This window comes from Metopolophium dirhodum, chromosome 1 (assembly GCF_019925205.1).
Source record: "Metopolophium dirhodum isolate CAU chromosome 1, ASM1992520v1, whole genome shotgun sequence".
Taxonomy (NCBI): domain Eukaryota; kingdom Metazoa; phylum Arthropoda; class Insecta; order Hemiptera; family Aphididae; genus Metopolophium; species Metopolophium dirhodum.
The window spans coordinates 98,892,252-98,912,377 of NC_083560.1; the positions used below are offsets into that span (position 1 = coordinate 98,892,252).

At 27.4% G+C, this 20,126-nt stretch overlaps 2 protein-coding genes and 1 pseudogene across 2 annotated transcripts; 2 read left to right on the forward strand and 1 right to left on the reverse strand.

Annotated features, from left to right (window-relative positions):
* Positions 1 to 209: 209 nt before the first annotated feature.
* Positions 210 to 6,461, reverse strand: LOC132948119 (uncharacterized). The gene is made up of 3 exons (XM_061018445.1): positions 6,367 to 6,461; positions 1,079 to 1,361; positions 210 to 980 (listed from the first exon to the last, which is right to left on the reverse strand). Exons 1-3 carry the CDS (start codon positions 6,459 to 6,461, stop codon positions 210 to 212), a joined length of 1,149 nt encoding a protein of 382 aa, XP_060874428.1.
* A 5,901-nt stretch (positions 6,462 to 12,362) lies between these two features.
* LOC132935290 (uncharacterized) lies at positions 12,363 to 12,843 on the forward strand (annotated as a pseudogene).
* A 2,781-nt stretch (positions 12,844 to 15,624) lies between these two features.
* Positions 15,625 to 18,951, forward strand: LOC132948128 (uncharacterized). The gene is made up of 5 exons (XM_061018457.1): positions 15,625 to 16,056; positions 16,350 to 16,489; positions 17,049 to 17,293; positions 17,436 to 17,766; positions 17,830 to 18,951. The coding sequence occupies exons 1-5, from the start codon at positions 15,873 to 15,875 to the stop codon at positions 18,949 to 18,951; spliced, it is 2,022 nt and encodes a 673-aa protein (XP_060874440.1). The 5' UTR covers positions 15,625 to 15,872.
* Positions 18,952 to 20,126: the final 1,175 nt, after the last annotated feature.

Below are 20,126 nucleotides of genomic sequence, written 5' to 3' on the forward strand. Positions count from 1 at the left end.
GCCAAAAATTGATGCATTTTTAAACGATTAAGTTTTTCTTTTTTTTTTAGCGCTTCGATAAACTTCCATATCGAAGGATGGAGTGCATTTAATGTTGAATTAAATGTATTATGCCACCCCTCTACTGAATTGTTTGTTTTAGGAATATCATATTTAACAAGATTGTAACAATTCCATAGCTGTATTGGAAATCTGGGATTTCGGCGTTTTTAATTACGACATAATTTCCCAATCCACGTACTCTCAAAATAATCCAAAAAATCTGATAATAAGGTTTCATTTTCAATATAAAACTCAGTTTCCAAAATTGCTTCGTATGCATTAATTACCAAATGCGGAGGAACAAATGATAATGCATTTAACTTTTTAATGTTTAATGCGAAATTAGATTCTTCACGATATTTAATAGCTAACCCGCTATCTTGAATATGTCTCCATAGAGCTTGCGAATAATGAAAAAAACATCCATGTAATGACGTATTTGGGAACACCTTTTTTATTGCATTTATGGTTGAAAGCTCGAAATCAAGCATAAAAGTTTTTGGTTTAAGTTCCAGTTTTAAATTTAAAATTATTTCAAATAAACGGACATAAGTTTCTTCCGTTTTATTTGGAAGGAGAGCGAATAAAAATGGCAAAACGTTACTGTATTGTATACCATGAATGGTATATAGTTGGTAAAAAATAGTTGGTGCACTAGAGAATGTACCATCTGCATACCAATTGTTACAATTGGTTATCAAATTTAAATTTTCTTCTGTCGAATAAATTAAAATTCGCGGTTTTCCTGATTTTTCATCGTTACTGTCATATAACAAAAATGGCTTACTATAAATTATTGTTTTGTACTCCGCAGGAATTACTAGCTCATCTAATGTTCTAGGATTTGTTGGTGCCATAATTTCTTTTTGACGAATACGTTGTATAGTTTTTTTCATTGAAGAAATTCCAGATAATTTACTTGCGACAGATTCAGTTACCTATATGATAATTTAAACGATTATTCATATATTTTTATAATTAATAACTTAAAATTTTTATTTATAATTATTAGTTTCAAATAATTTAAATTAATTACCTCTTTCGACATAGTACTCAAAACTACTTGTGAACTCAGCTCTATTTCTTTTGCTATTTTTTTCATATTTTCAATAGCCTGTTTTGCTTCAATTTTTGAACGATCCGGCCGATGGTTATGTTCACGATTACTTTCTTTTGTTACTTCTCCCTTTTCTACATGTACTCGACCCGGACATTTTTTACTATTATTTTCAATACAGCGCCAAATTGTTTTTTCATTAGTTGAGCGTTCTAATTTGTATAAATAGCCTTTAAAAATTAGCAGGTCTCGATTCTTTTCACTTTTAACGAATTCACACATTGTAAAAAGAAATATTTCATATAACACAAATTATTTAGCACTTAATTGTGTTACCAGCGCATGAACGTGATATACTAAATAAGTATCAAAATTCGTATCGTATTGTTAGATTATAAATTCTTATCCGTGTTATATGTATTGTAATTGGGAATTTTGGCAATAATATTGATAAGTACAATAGAACGCTGATTATCCGAACGCCTATTAACCGGACGTGAAAAAAAAATAATAAAAGGTCTAATAATATTTTTAATTGCATTGAACAACTGTGGATATTTAACCAGACTAAAATATCACCATTTTTCAAACCTTAGTCCGTCTATTGATATTCGCTCCTAATTGTCTTGCACCCAATTGTCATTGCGCCTAAAAGTCCCGCACCCAATTTTCCGCCCCCTATTGTCCCGCGCCCAATTTTCTGCACCCAAGTGTCGGCATACCCATGTTTACGAGTATGATGATGGTCATGAAGTTAGCCCCCCCCACTTTGGCGGATTCACTTCAAACCAGCGGCAATATTTAGCAAATTAATTGCAAATAATGGCAAATTAGTTTTTAGGATTTGCAAATTTAGTGCACGCTCGCAAACTAAAAAAATGATTTGGGGGGCTAACTTCATGCAGCCCCCCCCCACTTTGTCCGATCCATTCCACACCAACGCCAATATTTAGCAAATTAATTGCAAATAATTGCAAATCGGTTTTTAGAATACGATTATATGATTATATGATTTATTATTTGTATTTTGTTTCTCTTATTTATTACACCATGCTACTAAACAGTCTCGAGCTTCTGTAATATACATTATTTATGCACTATTTATAAATATTTTACTTTTAATAATTTTCAATAAACATAATTTTTACTAATTACTTTTAGTGTTTTGATATTTTGTATTTATAATCCATAATTAGTATATTCAATTTATTGTTTTTATTTAAAATTAATTCAATACTTTAATTTTAATTTTAACTAAATGTATTAATTATTTATGTATAAATCATTGTTATTAATTATTCTTATAACTTTTAGATACCTATACCTAGTAAACCTACATTATTTTAATTAATTATTTTTAGAAATCTTTTTGATCATTATTATTAAATTTAAAAAAATTCATAAACATTCATAAACATTATAACAATAATACAAATATATTTTCACCAATTTGCAATTATTTGCAATTAATTTGCTAAATTTTATATTAGCGCTGGTTTGAAACGAATCGGAAAAAGTGGGGGGCTGTGTGTATTAAATAAAAAATCTATATTTAATAAAAATCTATATTTGATAAAATAATCGATATAAAATATATATTTGTTAAAATAATCTATGTTTAATAAAAAATCTATATTTAATAAAATTATCAATGCTAATAAAAACTAAAAATTAAAGTGACTAAAGATATTAAATATATTAAATATAATTATAATGATTCAAAATGATAAATCTCTGTTTTAAATATTTTTTAATCATTTAAGATTTTAATTTTACTAAGAATTTTTATACAATAAGATTATTTTATCAAACATATTTTAATTAATATTTTTAAAGTTAATTTTTTACCCAATTTTTTTTTTTCAAATATGTTTTTTTTATTGATTTTTTATCAAACAGATTTTTTTTAGAATTTAATTCAATTTAGATTTTTTGTAAAAAATATAAATTGAATACAAATCTGTTTGATGAAAAATTCATAATTTAAAAATCTAGTCTGAAAAAATGTATCTGTTGGATAAAAATCAATAAAAATCTGTATTTCAAGGAAAATTAATAAAAAAAAAAATCGATTTTTGATAAAAATTCGTACTTTATAAAAAAATGCGACTTTTATCGATTTTTTAAAAATTTTACCAAAATTCCAATTTTGATTTGCAAATTCTAAAAACCAATTTGCAATTATTTGCAATTAATTTGCTAAATATTGGTGTTGGTTTGGAACGGATCGGACGAAGTGGGGGGGCTGACCAAATTTGCAAAAAAATTCGCCAAAATTCCAATTTTGATTTGCAAATTCTAAAAACCAATTTGCAATTATTTGCAGTTAATTTGCTAAATATTGCCGCTTGTTTGAAGTGAATCCGCCAAAGTGGGGGGGCTAACTTCATGACCATGTATTGATGGGTATGCTAATGCTATAAAACTATTGTAACACTTGTATCGTTGATTTTTTTTGTTTTTTTTTTTGACAAGGACTTTAAAGGACTAAAGGTTTTATATTATAATTTAAAATACCAGAATTTATATAATAATAATTATAATAAACAATAATAATAATAATTTATATTTATTTTAATATTATGCCACGAAGATATTGAGTATTATATCATAGAATAGGAGGTACACGTCTGCGCTCTGGGCATTTAATGTTGTTCCGGACGGCTGACGCTGTTCTATTCTAAAGTAAACAATAACTATTTTGGTATATTTCAAGATTTAGCAAAACCTGGTGTAAAATTGTCTTAAAATTGCTTTAAAAACAAATATTTTTTTGAGGGGGTTTATGGTCACTGTTTTTTACTACTTTTTTTTAGTGCTATAGAACATTAACACCTACTTATAAGTTATTACTATGGCTAGGGACTTTAGGAGTTTGCATTTTTCTAATATTCATTCAAAATATAGTTTAGTGATATAAAAATAATCTGTTCTATAATACCATTTGAGTTTGCAGTATTATTTTACTCTTTTTCACGTGTTAGTGCATATTTTGTATATTCTCATTTTAAGTACATATTTTACGTATATTTTTAGATTAGAATTTAATTTTTTTTTAGATTGGTAAAATTGATTGTTTTTTCCTCGTCTCCAGGACATAAATTATAGTTTAAATTACCAACCACCGATATGCTTTTATCAACTTTAATCAACTTGTTTTTTTTTTAAACCAGCTTAACAAGACCGAATTCTGAAATTATAGATATTGATTTACATAGGTTTAATAGATTTATTAAATTTTTATACAACGTATATTTATGTATATTTTGTACATCATAAATTAATAATATTAGTTACCTACCAATAAAAATATTTTTCTGCGTAGTCAAAATGTTTCAGTTTTCAAGGGATATTTTAAATTTTAAGGGTATGAGCCCCTACCCCTATCTATTATTAAACTTAAAGGTAAAAACATTTAATATGTTTCCAGTTTCCACGTGGTTTTACTTACGATATTTTAATTTAAAAGCGAGTTCGCAATTTTAAATAATATTCTACATAGTGGTGTAATTAAGGTGGAGGGGGGGGGTTTGGGTTTCGTATCTTTCCATGACTTATTTTAAACTGGCAAACCATATTTATGACTGCATCCGAATTGCATGCCAAAAAAAAAAAATGTCCAAATTGCATGCCGTCTCTTGTAGGGGTTTGTCCGAATTGCGTGCCATCTCTTGGAGGGGTCTGTCCGAATTGCATGCCATCTCTTAGAGGGCTTTGTCCGGATTGCATGCCGTACACCACACGTTTATTTACTATGCACTTAAACAACTTAAACTTTTTTTTGGACAAAAAATGCATGTATAGAAACGCTCTTTTATGTATGGTTGTTACAACTGTTTAGTGATTAGTTTCTGGATTGAAACATTTTTATATCCGTATAAATATTTTCCCAAACAGTATATCTATATTGGAGTAATGTAGTGTATTGTGGTCTCGGTATGTTTCACAGACATACATATATCGTATCGGTCACTTAAGTGTTTGTAGCTGTCAAATGTTCAATATTGATCTGAAATAATATTAAGATAAGAAAGGTATAGAGCTACGCCACTACGACCATAAAATATAATAGTAATAATAATAATTTATATATATAATTTAGATCAAAAGGAGATATCACCTGTGTGTTTTTATGTGTCTTATAAGTTATAATATTAGTACGTCTTCGAACGTTAACGAAGTGTGTTAACTGTAGTGTGATCATGGAACATATGTTGAGTGAAAAAAACAAAAAACTTTATGTAATTGATGATTTTAAATTTTATTTTCAAAAGTTATTGTGCAATGATATTGAAAGGTGGGCTTGTTGTAAACGTTCGTGTACGTCTTACATAAAATTATCGTATATAAACAGTGAATATAAAGTTATATTCCGCAAGATAGATCATAATCACAATAAAGATGACGAGCAAAATTTAAATAGACAACGGGTATGTAATAATTTAAAACGTAAGGCTGTAGATGATCCTTTTGAAAAACCAAGTAAAATACTGCATCGTGAGCTATTAAAGGGAGATATTAGTACATGGACGACAAATGACACTACACGAGTTCGCACGAGTTCGAAAAAATTTACATTATGCCCAATCAAGCATTTATCCTAAACTGCCAGAAACTTTGATTGATTTACATACAGCTATAGATAATTTAAACATCAAAACTAATAGAGACGAAGATTTTTTATTTATTAATAATCATGAAAAAAATATTGTAGCTTTTACATCACACGCAAATTTAAAATATTTAAGTGAGTGCGAAATATTATTTGTTGACGGTACATTTAAAAGTTGCCCTAAGATGTTTTATCAGTTATTCACAATTCACGGAGTTAAAAATCACAACTATACGCCACTAATTTTTTATTTATTAACGGGAAAAACAAAACAAATTTATGAAGATGCTTTGACTAATTTATTACTGAAGATGAACGATTTAAACTTAAATTTATCGCCAAAAATAATTTATGCTGACTTTGAACTAGCTATTCATTCTGCACTTCTAGTTGTTTTTCCAAATACAATAAGAAAAGGATGTCGTTTCCACCTAGGACAGAGCATATGGAGAAAAATTCAATCAGTAGGTTTATGTACAAATTTAAAAAAAAAACAGAAATCGGATTATTTTTAAAATTATTTTTTGGACTGTCATTTTTAAATCCAAATGATGTAGACGACTGTTTTACGAACGAAATCATGACAATTCAACCCAACGATGATCGTATACATGCATTTTGTGACTACTTCTTAGAAACGTATGTGATGGCTGACAGTTTATTTCCACCAACTATTTGGGCTGAATTTTCTAATTCTACAATGCGTACAACTAATGTTTGTGAATCATTCCATTCCAAGCTGAATAGCATGTTTTACTCCCCAAGTCCTAATATTTTTCAATTAGTTGATGTCTTAAAGCAAGTACAATGTGATATATATGTAAAATTGTGTAGTTCAAATTTAAGTAATAGACGCCGGGAAATATTAGAAAAAGAAAAAAGTATAAGTTTAGTGATGACGGAATTTCAAAATAATGAAATTAATAGACTTTTATATGTAGAAAAGTTGGCATACATGTCATTGCCGACAACAAAATAAACAAAACTAAATTTTTGTAAAGAGTTTTATTTTATGATTCTTATTCACAGTGTCACCTTCTACAATATTTATATGTTTTATTGTAATGTAACAAAATCACGATCCTCCAGTTGAAAAGTAAGTTATTTATTCGGATATACCCCTCTAAGAGATGGCATGCAATTCGGACAGACCCCTCCAAGAGACGGCATGCAATTCGGACAGACCCCTCCAAGAGACGGCATGCAATTCGGACGACCCGATTTATATTTATTTTTTTGGCATGCAATTCGGATGCACCGATATTTATGTACTTATTTAATTATATAAATATCATACCTATATTATAATATTGTATTTATTTAGTATATTTTATAGAAACAACAAATAAAAACAAAAATCCCCTATGGCCTATGGTAGCTGTAACTAAGATAATATTACTTCGTAATACGGTCATAGTTCTTCGTATTTCGTTATTCGAAAAAACACCTATATTTTGAAACTTTATTAAATAGTAAATAATTATTTATTTTAATGTATGCATCCATTTATAAATGTACCTGTTTATATTAAACAGATTACAGATCACAATGGTTGTACCCTACTAGTTGGACTGAGAGGTTTTTATGCTATAAATTATAGTTTATAATAATTATATATTTATTATAATTTTTTTTTGTTTGGTGTTGGGAGGGGTATAAATGTTTTATTCCCCTCCCCCACAAACATGATTAGATTACGCCACTGTACATAATAACAGTATAGTATACAACATAATTTTACATAATACTTAATTAGTTAAAACTTATAGTTATTTAGTATTCACTATTATGCACTTTATGACAAAAAGTCAATAACCGGGAAATATTACAGGATATATAAACTCATTTGAGAAGCTTCGATGTTGTATGATGGTAAAAATACAGTTTTACGTTTTTGGATTGTCATTGATTATAATAGTTTCGAAGTCCAATTAATTTAAACTGAATATTAATTTGATATATTTTTATGATCTACTTATTACCTATCTACATAAGCATGGAGTACATATTATATCGATTTCTGAAATTAAAACTTTTCAGCATCAAACGTTTTTCTGTACTGTTGAGATAATTTTGACTTAAGATTGGTCAGTTTTTTATGTGAGCTAATTAAAAATTGACTATGGACTACACAGCAAATAAAACAAGTTATTCTATTAATAATATTAAATAGGTACCTACTGTTATTAATGCTCAATAATATTAAAGAGCTTCAGTTGTATTTTGTATATATATATAACAAATAAAAAAAAGTGGGTAAGTGGATGTTGCTCTGCTGTACAGTAGGTGACAAGTGAGTCACTGTAATGGATGGTGTTAAATTTGAATTCAATGATATAATATCTTTGTATAAGAAAAAGTTGAACATTTTATACATTTTTAACTACAAAATAATTATTAAATTTTAAATTTGATAAATTTTGTCAAAATTTGAACTTTAAATGCTTAAAAAAAAAAATTGTGCCTATGTATTTTCAATATTTTTCAACTGCTATTGTAACAATATATCAATATAGCCTTGCATTAAATGTTCACGCTTTTGTACCCAACAAATAACATTTTATTGATATTTATAGAAAAAAAGACTAATAAAATTGCTAACAGAAAATGTTCCTAAACAGTTTAAAAGAAATCAAAATATTTTGAAAATTTTTTCGTGTAAAGAAAATGAAAATATAAACAACCAGTGAATATTTCATGTATATAGGTTCATTTGTTTTAGAGTTACATCAAAAACCAAAATCGATTTTGCGTAAAAATTCCCGTTTTTTCTTTAATTTCTATCCTGTTTTTCCCGGCGCTTTTGAAAACTATTAGGAATTTTTAATTTTGAGCTCCTAATGCACCAACAATATTCACTTTCGCATCGAACAAGATACTGAAGTTGAAAATCAAAGCATTATTTCGACGACTTATCGTCTACATAGACTCAAAAAAATAATAATAAAAAAAAACACACATCATTGTAAAATCAATACATTCATTGCTCCGCTCAGAATCTAAAACAATCAATGTAAAGCAATGTTTTTATTATATTCATTAATTTATTATGTAAACCGAATTTATTTATCATAAAAACTCTACTATTGTTGTACTGTTGAGAAAATAGATAACAATAATAAATAAATGCATACAAAAATCGATTGATAAGACTCACAGAAACCACAAATTACCCTGTATTATTATTTTTGAAAAAAAAAAACTAAGCGATTTTATAATATAGTACTATCTATCGGACGTAAAAATAATAATTCGTGTGACGTGTTCAACAATCAGTGTACCTACCTACTAATTTAAAAATTTGAATCGAAGGTTACACAGGTGCCTGCGAAATGGCTTCAGGCGACCACAAAGTATGTATATGTATTATTGTATATTTACTACTTAGAGCTACCAACACATAAATGTTATCCAGAAGACCGAAGTAAGTCGATTTTGATTATATACCTGTAATCGTACGTGGTGCGTATATAGATAGAGTCATACAGAGCGTTTACTTGTTCAGTAAATGGTCATTTTATCGGTAAATATAATAATCAGAACGTTTTTGATGGAATTGATTATTTTTTTCTTGCATTATTTTAAGTAGTCGTTAAAAAAAAATACGCCCTTTATCGTTATTATTTTTAAACAACATATATTTTACATAAAAAGATCGATACAATTAATGAGAAAGTAAGTAATAAGTAATAACATTTGTATCAAATCATTTAATAAAAAATGTTGTTAAAAACAAAAACAAAAAGGTGGGCAAATAGCTCTACTGTACAGTGGGTTACAAGTGGGTCACTGTAATGAATGGTGTAAAATTTGAATTCAATGATATAATGTCAAAGACAGCATATGATATATTACTATAAGTATATTAAATGATATATGAAAGTAATCAATTTACCTATTTAGGTGGTTACTCGTTTTAAGTTTTCAATCATTAACTATAAAAGTTGAACGTTTCATACAGTTTTAACTATAAAATCATTTTTCATTTTTAAATTTGATACATTTTGTCACAGATTGAACTTTAAAGGCTTATAAAAAAAATTGTGCCTATGTACTTTTTAATATTTTTCAACTACTATAATAACAACATATCAGGAGACTTGTATTACATTTTTACGCTGTTTTACCCAACAAATAATATTTTATTGACATTTATAGAAAAAAACTAATAAAAAAGGTGGGTACGTGGATGTCACTCTGCTGCACAGTAGGTTTCAAGTAGTTTCAATGGATGGTATTAAATTTGAATTCAATGATATAATATCATTGTATACGAAAAACTATTCTGAGCGGTAACGGTTTCTCAGTGTGGATATTTTATATTATATTTATTTATATTGTTATTACTAATTATTAATACGGTAGCCGGCAAGTTGAATTAATATTATAAAATAACAACAAAATAACTAAAATCGTTATTAATGAATTCATGGTTATTTAATACCTATGTAATTTCGTCCAAACTTGAACATAAAATAACTAAAAAAAAAAACTGTGTTTTTATATTGTTTGGTTACAGAATAACCTACTTACGTTGAATCTAGTTGTAAGTTTTCAATTTTTAGCTATAAAAGTTGAATATTTTATACATTTTTAAATTTTAAATTTGATAATTGTTGTCAAAAATTGAACTTAAAATATTAAAAGCTAATAAAAAAAATTGTCCCTATGTATTTATTATATTTTTCAACTTCTATTTAAGCAATGGAGCCTTGCATTAAATTTTGACACTTTTTGGCCCAACAAATAACATTTTATTGATATTTATAAAAAAAAAAAAAACTAAAAAAATTGAAATTTGAAATTGTCCGTAAACAGCTTAAACATGTCAAAATATATTGACAAATATAGGAATTGATAAAATAAACATATAATATAAATCTCAAGTGTCTAAGGTTGTTCATTTTTGAATTACAACTAAATAAGAAAATTGCCACATGAGAAATCGAGTAAATATCAATATTTTAAAAATTTTTTTTTTTTTTTTGATAAAGGTGATAACTAGGGTTCGGTACTTGTTGCATTTGCATATTGCTTAATAATGACTGCAGAATAGTCTAAGTAAGATTCAAATTTGTTTTAAGTCATAACGGATTGAAATACAAAAATTTTAATTGCATATTTTCGCATATTTTGCCATTTTCTGAGCAAAATGCATATTTGCCAATTTTGGCAGTTTAATTGTTATTTATTGCATATTTACTCCGTTTTTGTTTTATGTTAAGTACATTTATTTTAAAGATTAACTATAATTTTTTTTTACTTTCATGTGTTGTTCAATATAGACTAATCAGTTTTCAGTAATCAGTTTCTCCGTATAGCTCGGTTTATTTATAAAGATGAGATAATAACATTATTAACTGGATTTGGCAACTAGGGAAATACCTAATTATTTCTGCGTATACTATCGTTTATCGTAAATCGTCTAAGGTAATACTATGTAAAAGGAAAATAAGAATTCAGTTTGGTTTCGTGCGTCGTGGCTTTTAAAATCGTTATTCTTGAGCTTTCGTAATTTTAAAGATGCCGAAAATAACGAACAATACGCGTATTAGACAATATATCACCGAGTTTGGAGAAAAAGTTTTTTCAAGTCATGGAACCATTTTATTTTGTAAATTTTGTGAAACGAAAATAAATACAGATCGGCGATATTTGGTTACTCAACATTTGAAGACGGAAAAGCATAAATCTGCCGAAAAACGTAAGCAAGATCAAATGAAAAATAAATCACAACAACTAGTTGGTACTGCTATGGCTTCTAAAAAAAGTTCTTTTAACCATGATTTGTGTAATACCTTGCTCTCCGCAAATATTCCTTTAAATAAATTAAACAATTCTAAATTCAGAGAATTTCTATTGAAATACACAGGAAAAGACATTCCATTTGAGTCAACTTGGCGAAAAGGTTACGTAGACGATGTTTACAATCAAACACTAACTAAAATTAGAATGTATGTTGACGGAAAAAAAATTTGGGTTAGCTTAGACGAAACCACAGATATAACCGGTAGATTTGTAGCTAACGTTATTATTGGTACACTGGAAGAACATGGACCAGGTCAAATATTTTTGTTAAACGTAGAAGAGTTAGAAAAAGCAAATCATTCAACGATTTTTAAATTATTCGATAAGTCGATGAATATTTTATGGCCCGATGGTGTTAAACATGACGATGTTCTATTATTCTTGTCTGACGCTGCCCCTTATATGGTTAAGTCTGCTAGTTCAATAAAAACATTGTACTCAAAAATGATTCACACAACATGCCTTGCCCACGGTCTACACAGAGTGGCTGAAACAGTCCGTATTCTTAATCCTAAAGTCGATAAAATTATTGCTAACGTAAAAAAAATCTTTAAAAAAGCTCCATCTCGAGTTCAATTTTTTAAAGATATTGCCCCATTATTACCACTGCCCCCGGAACCAATATTAACGAGGTGGGGCACGTGGATTCAAGCTGCCCTTTATTATTGCGAACATTTTGAGACTGTTAAGTCGATTGTAAACTCGTTTAAAAAAGATGATACAATATCTATCGAGACTGCACAAATATACATCGAACAACAACATATTCAAACTCAACTTGTATTCATCAAATCCAACTTCTCATTCTTACTAAACGCTATAACGTGTCTTGAAAAACAAGGAATGTCACTTGCCAGTTATATTTCGATAGTAGAAGACGCAAAAATAAAATTAACTCAAATAAATGGAGCACAAGGAACAGCGGTAAAAACAAAAATAGAAACTGTGTTGGGGAAAAATGAGGGTTACAAATTGATGGTTAAAATATAAATTATTTTATCTGGAGACCAAGAAAATTTTGAAGGTTTACCTGAAGATTTGAAATTAAATGACTTGGTATATTTTAAATATGCACCGATAACGTCAGTAGATGTGGAACGTTCGTTTTCAATTTATAAAAATATGCTGACCAACAACCGTCGTGCATTTAAATTTGATAATATCAGAAAATGTCTTATTGTACAGTCAAACTTTACAGGTAAACAATTCATCATTTTTATATTTAATAATAATTTAATATATTAAAGAAAAACCAAACCTTTTTTTCATTGTAGGAGAAGAGGAAGAAAATGAAATCGAACGTCAGTCGAATTCAGTAATATAATTTTGATATAGTGTTTTTGTTGTCCAAAAATAACTAATTACAAAAAATTGTCTAAATTTAAATGAATAAATCAAATCTTTTAATTTTATTTAAAAAAATATTTAGTTGCATATTTTTGCGCATATTTCGGTTATTTTAAGTGCATATGTGCATGCATATTTCCTACAACTTGTTGCAATAAGTCCCGAACCCTAGTGATAACCTTATAAGAAATCTTGTATTACATTTGAAAATTTTAAATTTAAAAAGGAAAACTTTTATGAATTTGTAACTCAAAATAATTTGCACATTTTCGTGATTTTTACTCTTTTTATCAAAATTCGAACTTTAAATTCTTATAAAAAAATTGTGATTAAGGATTTTTAATATTTTTTGAATGTCATTGTAACAATATATTAAGAGCCTTGTATTAAATTGTCAAGGTTTTTAACAAACAAATAACATTTTATTGACATTCGCTAAACAAAAAACTAAAAAATTTAAAATTGATTATGTCCGTAAACAGCTCATAATAGCACAAACTAGTCATAATATTTTGAACATTTTATGATGTATAGAAAATGCTAAGATAAAGATTCAGTCAAAATTTCATATAACCATGGTCATTGTATATAATAAATTATTTCTATAGACAAATAGATATTAGTTCAATTTTTATATGAAGTATTTCATTTCATTATGTTTACAATAATGTACAAAAAAGTATCTGTGTAGTAAGAATTTTGATAAAATTCGTAAAAATCATGAAAAATTACAATTCATTTTGAGTAAAAAATTCATAAAAAATATAAAAATAAAAAAAAATAAGAAAAAAAGGGAACTATTACGCAAAATTGGTTTTCGACAAAATCAATTTTGGTTTTTGGTGGTTTTTAAATTACAACAAAATAAGAAATCGAATCTAAAAATGTTTTCCCTAAATAATAAATTAATTCTATAGACTATATAGATAGTTAAATGAACAAAATAACACGATACAATAAGTATAGTACATATTGATAAGAACAAAATATTTTAATCCTGAAAGTGGCGTAAATAAGAGAGCCTATAGTAATATATAATCATTATATAATTTTTATTGTATTCCAATAATATCTATGGCAACATAAATGTCATTTTTTATCCAACAATCTTCAAATGGAAAAAAATGCTTTGCCCTCTAATGCCCTCTTAAAGTTTGACCTCCCCAATGCGTCAACTAAATTCACTTATCCATCAAAGAAGATACTGAAATCTCTACGATCAAACTTAGAGTTATTTGTTTTTTGCTTTTCTACAATTCTATTTAATATTTCCTGTAATGGATATTTTGTAGACTTTACAGATTTCTTTATATATTGTAGGTAATTCTCATACCTAAATGCACTGAAACTATCAAGTGGTCCATGCAACATTGAAAACATTGGTAGGTGTATCAAACTATGAATATTGTAAGATATTAATATAAATATAAATGTTGACCGTATAAGGTAGCATAATCAGTAACAAATTTTTTCAATAATTGAGAAGCTATATCATTGAGTGTCTGACAAGTTTCAGCACATGCTAAAATACGAACAGCAAATACTAAAAGCATAAAATGATTATAAAAAGCTTTCTTTAATTTACCTTGCAAGACAATCGAACCAGTGTACATGACAAAATTTCTCAACTCTGTTGCTTTAAAATACTCAATGTCATCAATAGACCTTGGCAATCGAGAAAATTCAGAAGGCACGTGTATTCTTAATTTTATTAATTCATTGTTTATTTGCTTTTTCTTTTCGTCAGCTAATCTAATGTCTTTTTTGCCCCTAACCCAAAATTCTATCAATCTTTTCGTCACCCCAAGGCAAACATTATGCATACTACTTCAGTTATATTAATTGGTAAATTCAGTAATGGACTATCCCCTTTATGATAGTCATCATCAAATTGTTTGCGAAAAGATTCATCAGTTCTTAATTTTGACTCCGTTCCAAGAAAAGATATACGATTTTGTAAATAGGTTCCTTCCTCCACACATGATGTGCACCCAAAATAAGCATTATGACTCTTTACATTTAAAAGAAAGGATTTTGCAGGGGCATCACAAACTATATTTGATATCTCTACATTTAATAATTTTCCACATACATAAAAACCATCTTTTAATACTTTTAAAATATCCTAAACAAATGGATTAAAAAATCCTTCAACCGATTGAGGCTTTTGGTAACCGTGAAAAATACCTATACGAAAAACATTAGTATGCAATTCCTTAAAATTTAAAATAGAAACTAAAATTGGCCATATTTGACTTTTGGAACTTTTTACCAAAGGTAAACCATCAATATTAATCCCTATTTTTAAATTGTTGTCAGATATGCCTACATTATTATGATATAACTCTAAAACTGGTATTAACATATTTTCAAAGCCTAAATGAATGTAAGTACCATTAGTCATATTACAAATTTCATGGGTTTAAGGTGTTCTCATTAAAGTACGCACATCTTTGGGTACTTTCAATCCTTCCGACCTCATTATATTAAGGAGTTAATTACAGCTATTATGTGAAATTGTATATTCTAAAACCCAATGTCTTAACTTATCCAATAAATGTAGAGATGTGAGTGGAGTAAATTTACCAGGTAAATTTTTACCGTAAATTTTACCAATTTTTTTTTTACCGGTAAATTATTTTTTACCAAAAAAAAATGTTGTGTGACCTCTCTAATCAAATGAAATCGAAAACGCCTAGTCTGAATTGTAAAGAGATATATTTTTTATCAAATGATAACAATACAATAATGAATAAAGTACTATAAAAAAAAATAATCACATTTTCTATATTTTGTTCGGTATACGGTATACGGTCGATCGTCAATCGTTATCATGTTATCAGCTGTCGACCTGTGTTGTTATGACTATTTGATATTTCTATTTTAAGACACATTTTCGAGTTTCTAGTCTCTATAGTCTATAGTGTATCAACAAAAATATTTTTACCAATTTCCACTTTCCAGTTGCCAAAAACACCTTAAAAATTTTTAAATATAGATACCAAGATGAAGCCTCAAGAAATAAAAAAACGATATTTTGTACCGATTGAAGGCAAACGTTTTCAATGCTTATATTGCGAAAGTATTTATAAAGAAAACGTTACTAGAATGGCTTTACATTTTTCAAAATGCAAAAAAAAACCATCCTCAATTGCATCAAATAAAAATAAAAATAACAACGAACAACAGGGTAAGTTAAAAACTTAAAATAACTAACTATGTACTTTTTCGGGATTCAAGTAATTTATGCATTTTCTGATCATATTATAATATTAAATATAGTGTTACCAGGTATTCATGCCATTGATTAAATACTTGGTGGGGCTAGAAAGCATGTTCCTAAGAGTATTTTACTATTTTGTATTATAATTTATCATAGATTTTTTTTGTTGTTTTTGAAATATTTAATGGCATTGGTTAAGTACCTATACATGTATATTATATTATGATGCTAATAGCTAATAGGTATATTTTAATTTTTAGGAAACAATAATAATTTCATTGAAAGTGATTCATCAAATACAACCAACGGCACCAACACAGGCTTAAAAAAGATCAATACTGGCCATACTAAAGAAAGGAAATTAATATCATACATGGATACCATGAAAAAAAATGAACAAGTAATGTATAATATTCTTAATTTAAAATTGTTTTTTATTCAGTAAACATTCAATGTTATTACTATTATTATTTATTTATTTAATTAGCACTTTAAATTTGAAAATATTAAATAACATACTTCACTAAATATTTTATGCTTAATTGGAAACTTATATTGACAATTTCCGATAACTCAATTTTACTTGATTAGTTTTTGAGGTAAAACTCTCTAAATATTTGAAATAACTTTATTTATAACTACAAAATGATGTCATGTTTCAAATATTTGTTGAACACAAACCTATATTATATATTATTACCTATACCTATATTGCCATTTTTAAATTCATTAATAAATAAGGTAGAAAAATGTGTTGCGTTGCAATGTCAAAAATGTTAAATTTAACTTTTAAGTATAAATACAATTATATATATAAATAATTCTAAAACTAACTACATTAATTATATTAAGTTTATTATATTGGGTATATTTAATTTATAATATATTCAATGTCCTTACACGGTACACCTATTAGTAATTATTAATTATTATACCAACTGTATCAAATTATTTCACAGGATTATTTAAACAAACTTTTGGGAACTGCTATTTATGCAACAGCGACTCCTTTTTCCATAGTAGAAAATGAGCATTGGTTGAATTTTTTTAAAGCAATGCGACCCAGTTATGTGCCACCTTCGCGTTTCACAATTTCCAACAAGTTGTTGGATGAAAAACACCAACAGATAACATTACACGTTAAAAAAAAGATAAATGACGCCTATGTTTATGGTGTTCAAGTTGATGGTTGGAGCAACATCAGGTATTTTCATTTTTTCTGTATTAATTTTTATATTCCATAGCCAATGTTATACAATGTAATAGAGTCTACTAGTCTTAAGTCCAAACTAAATATTTTAAAATTAATTATTACATTCAAATTTGAATTTTGTTTCTTTTTACAGAAATGAACCCATTGTTAACATCATTATTACAACACCTGAGCCAGTTGTATATAAATCATTAAATACAACTACTAATCGCCATACTGGAGAATATATTGCTCAACTAATAAGTGATGTCATTGATTCTATTGGGAAAAATAGGTGTTTAGGGGTGGTAACAGATAACGCAGCTGCTATGAAGAAGGCTTGGCAAATACTTCAAAGTGATAGTCGTTATGAAAATTTACCAATTGCTTACTACTCATGCTTTTGTCACACTCTTAATTTACTAATACATGATATTGTAAAATTAGAAAGTTTTTCTACAGTGGAAGAAAATGCAAAAAAAGTTGTAAAAACTATTAATAATGTACACATTTTAAAAAGTACTCTTGTTAAAATTCAAAAATCAAAGAACCAAGTATTGGGAACTTTGAAAATGCCAGTACAAACTCGTTGGGGATCGATTGTATCTTGTTTAAAAAGTATTGAACAAAACAAAGGCTGTCTTCAACAACTATCGTGGAGTGAAAATGAACATGTTATTGGTAAATTAGGAAACATAAAAATGATTCTTCTTGATTTTGTATTTTGGAATAAAATTGAAAGTATGTTAATCTTGTTAAAACCTATAGCTGATTGGATATTAAAACTAGAATCTAATCATTCTTTTGTGAGTGATGTTGTATATGCATTGAATGATATTAACTCTCTGTTGACTAACAATTTACCAAATATAGATTTTATATCTGACAAAGAAAAAGAGTCGGTTTTAAAATCCTTCGAACAAAGGAAAAATATGGCTCTCCATCCAATGCATTATGCAGGCTCAATATTGGACCCTAGAACACAAGGTACTAATTTAACAACTGCTGAAGATATAGCTGGAGTTGAATATATTTATAATGTTACTAAGTCTTTAATGAAAGAACAGTGTGGAAATATTATGACAGAACTTGCACAATATCGTTCACATGAAGGACTTTGGGGTAAAGAATTTGTTTGGTCTGTGGAATTAGAACAATTAAATCCTTTTACTTGGTGGAGAGGAATTTGTGGAAGTTCATCTATCAGTAAAATAGCAACAGCAATTTTGTCTTTGCCATGTTCTTCAGCAGCAACAGAGAGATCATTCAGTACTTTTTCTCTTATACATACAAAAAAAAGGAACCGGTTATCAAATAGTAGAGCTGAAAAACTTTTATTCGTACATCAAAATATGAATAATTTGAAAATTCAAACCAAAGAAAAACCATTATGTACTCGGCGTTTACGTAATGATGGAGCCATGACACAAATAAATTGTGCCGAAACGCCAGAAACAACTGAAGAGCCAACATTATTCTCACCAACAGAGCAAGAACGCCAAGAACCATCAACTAGCAGTTTTATGTTAAACACTAGTGAAACCACTGGTGAAATGCATGACCCTAGTTCTAGTTCAGACGAAGAACAATGGGACACAGATAATTTGGTGAATGATTCAATTGACTCAGAAAGCTTTTCTTCACGTTCAGAATGGGATGAATTTGAATAATGACCAATGTTCAAACTCTAACTTAATCTTAACTACTTTTTATATACACAATATTTCAATTTGTAACTCAACTATAGAGATTTATGTTTGTTTTATTAAGTTTTAAAATAATTATTATAATTTGTTTTGTTTTTTAATATAATAAACAGGTTGGACCAAAGTAGGTAAACCGAAAAAGGAACTTCTGTGATATTATCATTTCACATTTGTAATATTTATAATTTATATACTTGTTATTGTTTATATAGTTTGTTATATACTATAAAATCAATATTCTGCCACCCCTAATATATATTAGAACATTAAATATCAGTAGGTAATTAGGAAAGATTTTATAGGGAGATACCAAGAATGCAGATAATGTGATATTGATAATATACTATTATTAATACAAAAGTTAAGTCTAAATATAAATGTTTTGACTTAAAAAGAAATAAAGGTAATGTGAATTTTGATAGTTTAGTTTAGTTTAAATTATTTATTAATTGTAATATGAATAATTCAATATTCATATTTCATAAAATGTACTAATTACTAATGTCTAATACAGAACAGTAGATATTTTAGATTCATTTTTTAAATTTTTTGTTAATTATAGTTATTATTAGAAAGAACTAGATTTTACAAGTAGGTATACAACATTAGTACCTAATACGAATCGTATTTAGTATTTACTAATGTCTAATAGTAAAAAATAACAATGGCTCTAAGATTTAGCTATTTTACCATTTTTACAACATTATTGGTAAATTTACCGTAAAATTTACCGGTAAATTTACCGATATTTTTTTTTACGTAAATAAATCTCTAAATAAATGTATATTACTATTCTCGGATATGTCTTCAATACATGATTTTAAAGTATCTAGGGTTACATTTAATGTTTGAATACCAGATAAGTCTTTACTTAAATTGAGAAAATTGTCACCAACCATATCTGATGTATTGTCAAAAAAACCATGATTAATGTTGATTATTGGTATATTAGCAATGATTGTATTGCCTATATAAACGTCTTCCATCATTTTAGATTCTGAGCGAAGCGATGAATGTATTGATTTTACAATGATATGTGTTTTTTTTTTTTTATTTTTTTTATATTTTTTTTATTTTTGTGTCTGTCATCACCTTTTAGGACAGTAAAAGTGCTTGGATTTTCTTCAACAGTAACTTTT